The sequence below is a fragment of the Garra rufa genome, chromosome 23, assembly GCF_049309525.1.
Source record: "Garra rufa chromosome 23, GarRuf1.0, whole genome shotgun sequence".
Taxonomy (NCBI): Eukaryota; Metazoa; Chordata; class Actinopteri; order Cypriniformes; family Cyprinidae; genus Garra; species Garra rufa.
In genome coordinates this window covers 2,961,417-2,967,416 of record NC_133383.1, presented here as the reverse complement: position 1 = coordinate 2,967,416, position 6,000 = coordinate 2,961,417, and the positions used below count along the sequence as shown (strand labels likewise).

General features: G+C 32.7%; 1 protein-coding gene across 1 annotated transcript; it reads left to right on the top strand.

Annotated features, from left to right (window-relative positions):
• The first annotated feature begins 212 nt into the window (after positions 1–212).
• On the top strand, positions 213–4,853 carry triap1 (TP53 regulated inhibitor of apoptosis 1). Its single transcript, XM_073830221.1, has 2 exons — positions 213–463; positions 4,438–4,853. The coding sequence occupies exons 1-2, from the start codon at positions 317–319 to the stop codon at positions 4,513–4,515; spliced, it is 225 nt and encodes a 74-aa protein (XP_073686322.1). The 5' UTR covers positions 213–316; the 3' UTR covers positions 4,516–4,853.
• The last annotated feature ends 1,147 nt before the right edge of the window (positions 4,854–6,000 follow it).

Below are 6,000 nucleotides of genomic sequence, written 5' to 3'. Positions count from 1 at the left end.
AAGGTGCTTAAAGCCAACATTTACTGAAGCACCATTTACTTCACAAAATAAATAAATAGTTTAAAAAATACAAACACGACTACAGTGCCAAAAGATGTGGGGTACAGTTTCCAAATATAAAGAGCAATCGACATCAATATCTCTCTTAAAATGCCGTTTTGTCCTTGGGACTTTTAACCCCGCTTTGCTGACGTAATCACCGTGCGCCACGCGAGACCACGTGGTATCGCCAAAGTCAACCGAGATCACGGAATCAACACAGAGCTCTCGTCTGAACAGAATACAACATTAAACCGCTAAGCCGTGGTGTCCGAAGATGAACAGCGTCGGCGAGGGCTGCACGGAGCTCAAGCGCGAGTATGATCAGTGTTTCAACCGCTGGTTCGCCGAGAAATTCCTGAAGGGAGACCGGAGCACCGATCCCTGCAGCGAGTTATTCCTCAAATACCACACGTGTGTTCAGGTACTGCATTACATCTACGTCTATGCATATGAACATTTAACCATGTCAATCAGAAAACAACTCTCAAAAAATAGCTAGCTTCCTATATAGACAGCAGCGGTTTTGAGCCTTTAACTGTCTGAATAAGAGACTGAATAAATATTAGAATTTTCGTGTCAAAATATATTTTTTTAAATGCGATTGCAATTATTTATAAGAGTATAATGACTAAATCTTGCAATTCTTTCACTGTACATTGCTATTCAAAAGTAAAAGTTGATATCTTACATTTTTTTTGTTTAACACAGGGGTCTCCAAACTAAGGCCTCCACATTTGGACCGGTGTTCTGAAATATTCGGTGTCTGAGATTTTCTGTGACACTGGGCGGAGCTAACATGAATATTCATGAGTCTCCTGTTTCATGTTAAAGCGCCACTAAAATTTGTAGTGCTCCTTGGACCATATAAACTGTTTTCGTTAAATTAATTTAATTTCAGCGTCAAACTAATGTAAGTTTTTTTTTTTATTCCTTTTATTTTTTTATTCCTTTAGATTGTTGATTTAATTTGTAGACTGTGTGCTGTAAGTTTGATTTAATATAATTTATTATTATTTAATTTAAGGACATGATCTAACTAATGAGCCAACAGGCATTTATAGGACAGTGTTTTAGTGCCACGTAAAAAAAAAAAATCTAAGATTACGAACACAACAAATGAAGGTCGTAACATTTCGAGAATAAAGACAACGTACTACGAGAATGAAGTTGAAATACTACGAAAATAAAGTCGAAATATTACAAGAATAAAGTCGAAATACTACGAGAATAAAAGTCAAAATATTACAAGAACAAAGTCGAAATATTACGAGAATAAAGTCCAAATACTACAAAATAAAGTCGAAATATTACGAGAATAAAGTTGAAATACTATAAAGTAAAGTCAAAATATTATGAGAATAAAGTCCAAATACCACAAAAATAAAGTCGAAATATTACGATAATAAAGCCAGAATATTACAAGAATAAAGACGAAATGTTTGAGAATTTAAAGTTAATTAAAGTTTAATATATTGAGAGTATAGCCTATTTTGCGCATACAAAGGCCCGGATTGATGCCTCCGCATCATTTTACTGGGATGAGGAAGAGCCAATTTTATTGACTTACGAAAACAGCTTAATATCAAAAAATATGATATGTATTAACAGACTGAGCAGGACCAACTTTTGAAATTACGTTACAGAAAGCTGTATTTTTTTAATCAGGAGCACTAATATTTGAGTGCAACTTTAAGACGAAACTCGTGAACGGGAAACTCATGAATATTCATGTTAGCTCCGCCTAGTGTCACAGAAAATCTCAGACACCGAATATTTCAGAACACCGGCCCTCTGAGCAATGCCAGAAAAATGAAAAATTTTAAATATGTTTTACTTGCATCATGTCGGTATTTGATTATAAAGGTTGGCTTTCAAACTAAAATTTCCCTTGGTTATTAACACAGCTTAATTATTTGTCAAATTCGCCAATACATTAAACATAATGTGTCATCGCAATCGAACAGGTGAAAATTCAGTGATGACAAAAGGACTCAATAGCATTTGAGGTGAAACTACAGTAGCACTGCTTTTGGGACTTCACTCATCTCCCAGTTACCCAAAGTTTTTCAGCTGAGAAAGTCTGATGCTGATGATACACTGGGGAACTCTGGCAAATGTTGCCATCAACAGGCAGCCAGGTGTGATACAGGGCCCAAAACTGATCTAAATTATCCAGATAGAAATGTGTTACCCATTCTCAATGGGAAAGTGCCCAAGCAACAAAAAGTTGGATTCTTGAAAAGATTTAGCTTGACAAGCCTCTTAAGGCTGCGGTTCTCTCGTTGGTTGTGCATCTTTTTCTTCTACATTTTTTCCTTCCACTCAACTTTCTGTTAACATGCTTGGATGCAGCACTCTGTGAACAGCCAGCTTCTTTGGCAATGAATGTTTGTGGCTTACCCTCCTTGTGAAGGGTGTCAATGATTGTCTTCAGGACAACTGTCAGATCAGCAGTCTTCCCCATGATTGTGTAGCCTAGAGCAGTGTTTCTCAACTCCAGTCCTCGGGACCCACTGCTCTGCACATTTTGTATGTCTTCCTCATTTAAGGCACCTGATTTTGATCATCAGCTCATTAGTAGAAAGATTCATGAACTGAACTGAGTGTGTCAGACTCAGAAACATACAAAATGTGCAGAGCAGTGGGTCCCGAGGACTGGAGTTGAGAAACACTGGCCTAGAGAACCAAACTGAGAGACCATTTTGAAGGCTCAGGAAACCTTTGCAGGTGTTTTGAGTTGATTAGCTGATTGGCATGTCACCATATTCTAATTTGTTGAGATTGCGAATTGGTGCGTTTTTGTTAAATGTGAGCCAAATCATCACAATTAAAAGAACTTAAACTACATTAAATGTATTTAATACACAAGTTTCACAATTTGAGTTGAATTACTGAAATAAATGAGCTTTTCCATGACATTCTAATTTATTGAGATGCACCTGTATATCTTTTGAAAAGAAATGATCAGTCTGTGTGGTGCATAACAAAATAAACTATTCTAGCATTAAAAGGTAGAATAAATACAGGTAAAATCAAAATAATAATAATAATACTACTACTACTAGTAGTCAGTCCAGCCCATGGTATTTTCTTTTATAAATCGACCCGGCCTTCCATTAATGAAAAGAAAATTATGTGGGCCTCTCAGAAAAAAGTTTGGGGACCCCTGGTTTAACAGAATAAAAAAAAAAAAAAAAAAAGGCCAATCGCAACTTTCACCTCACAATTCTGACTATAATTTATACTTTCTTTTCAGAATTATGAATTTACTTTTTGGATTTTTGTTTGTTTCTGCCACAGAATAAAAAAAATATTTGCAACTTTATCTTACAATTCAGACTTTTCCCCTTAATAATCTTGCAAAGACAATTTATTGAGTTTACATCTCTCATGTATTTTCATGGAATAAAAAAAAAAAGTATTTGACTTTATCTCACAATAGCAAGTTTACGTCTCACAATTGCAAGGTATACCTGTTGTTGTGGTAAAAAAAAGTTTTTTTTTTTCAGCACTGCAACAGTTATTTTACATAATTTTATAATAAAAACACAGTATGACATTTTATATATATATATATATAAATAAAACAACAATTTCACAATGCTGAAGTCAGACCATTCTGTTTTTGCTTAATGTTTAAATAAAATCTAATTAAAATTAAAATTTGTATTGTGATTAAAATGCAGTGTTCAGTTCAAATTTTCAGTTTATTTATTTATTTATATATATTAAAAAATATTTCGTTCTTGTAGTAGCAGCAACTGCAAAAACAGTTTCATGGCCAGGAAAAAATATTTATGGCTGGAGAATTTTTTTCAAATCACCAAAAAATAGTTTGTATCATGATTAAAATGGCAGCTATGGCAAAAAAGTTTTAGGCCCTGCTTGCAAGTGTAGAAATTACGACAAAAGTATTGTTATTTCCCTACCGTAGAATAAGGTAAAATTACATACCTGTGAAATACTCATTCTCATTTATTTTGCAGAGTTGTTTCCCAATATTAGTGTCATAAGAATAATCATATAAAATTATAATTATATTCTAATTTGTTTGGTTTCTAAATATACCAGTGTGAGAGTAATTTAGACTGAGACACCATATCACAACTAAAAAGAGGATTGAGTCCCCTTTAAACCTCAAGATCAAGTCAATCCACTAGCTTTTTTCTTTTAGTTTTGCACACTGAAACTGTATTGGAGCTCTGAATTGTGAACTTTCAAAGTGCACCAGATAGATGAATTTAACTCTAAAATCTACAAAATTTTCTTACGGAGAAGCAAGCCCCTGGACCCCCCTACAGGGACGGCTGTGGGAATTCTCACTCCAAGCTGAACTCAAAAGTCGGCAGCCCTGAGTCTACTGTCATTTACTGATCCTCTCTTGTTCATTTACAGAAAGCCATCAAGGAGAAGGACATCCCTATAGAAGGTGTGGAGTTCATGGGCCCAAACAGAGAGAAGCCGGACAGCTGATGGCCTGGTTTTGTTTTGTATGGACTAGGACAGATGTGTTGCCGTCTTTAGGACGCTCTGACACACAGACTGCTGATGGACACTTGCTGTTGGGACTAAAACTCTACATTCAGTGCTTTGCCTATTGATTCATTATTATTAGAGAGGGCTTGTTTGGCATGTGTGAGCTGTCGGCTAAATAAACAAGCAGGGAAATGCATTGTGCATGTGTGCATTAGAATGAGAATAGTTGGGTTTGGGTTGCCAGGTGCAGCTACTTTCTATGGAAGCTTGTTTCTACCATGAAATAATAATAAATGAAAATAAAATAAAGGTAATGGCAACTTTTTCTCTCATAATTCTTAAGTTTTTTTTTTTGTTTGTTTAACAGAATTAAAAAAAAAAGGGAGATCACAACTTTTTCACCTCACAATTCTGATTTATTTATTTTCTAATTATATTATTATTATATTACTATTTATTATAACTTATATTTCTTAGAATTCTGAATTTACTTTATGGATTTTTTTTTTTCTGCTTATGTCACATAAAAACAAAATTCAACTTTTTCATCAATTCAACAATTCAGACCATATAATTTTTAGTTTACATCCTGGTAAAAAAAAAAACATCCTCTTTTTCTCAAGCGGCATTAATAATTAAGTTTACATCTCTCATTCTTTATTGAATTATATATATATATATATATATATATATATATATATATATATATATATATATATATAAACAGTATTTTTGTGACTTTTTATCTCATAATTTAAAATTGTGAGAGATAAACTTGCTATTCTGACAAAATAAAGTCTAAATTGTAACTCATAATTCAGATTTTATTTCTCTTATAATTGTTTAAAAAAAAGTTTATATGTTACAGTTCTTTTTTGTTTAACAGAATAAAAAAGGGCAATTGCAACTTTTTCCCCCTCACAATTCTGACTTGTTTATATAGTAATTTATACTTTCAGAATTCTAAATTTACTTTTTGGATTTTTTTGTTTTGTTTTGTTTTATCTTACAATTCAGACCTTATAATTTTGAGTTTACATCCTGGTAAAAAGACAACCATCCTCTTTTTTGATTAAGTGGCAAAATGATAAATGATATCTCTCATGAGTTTTCATGGAATAAAAAAAAAAAAAGTAGTATTTGACTTTTCCTCTCAATTTAGACTTTATTTCGTCAGAAAGTTTATACCTCCAAATTGCAGGTTATAACTCATAATTCAGATTTCTTTTTGTTTTACAAAAAAGTTCATATCTTTTAATACAATTTTTCTTACAATTTTTTTTGTTTGTTTAACAGAATAAAAAATGACAACTTTGATTCTCTCAAAAATCTGACTTATTTATACATTCATTTATACAATTCTTCTCAGAATTTTTTTGACACAGAATTAAAAAATATATATTTGCAACTTTCTTACAATTCAGACTTTTCCCTTTTTTAATTTTAAGTTTACATCTTGCAATTCTCTCTTTTTGTTTGTTT

Coding starts and splice junctions, on each gene's coding strand:
- triap1 (XM_073830221.1), top strand. CDS start 317: ATGAACAGCGTCGGCGAGGGCTGCACGGAGCTCAAGCGCGAGTATGAT. Junction 464..4,437: donor AATACCACACGTGTGTTCAG/GTACTGCATTAC, acceptor GTTCATTTACAG/AAAGCCATCAAGGAGAAGGA.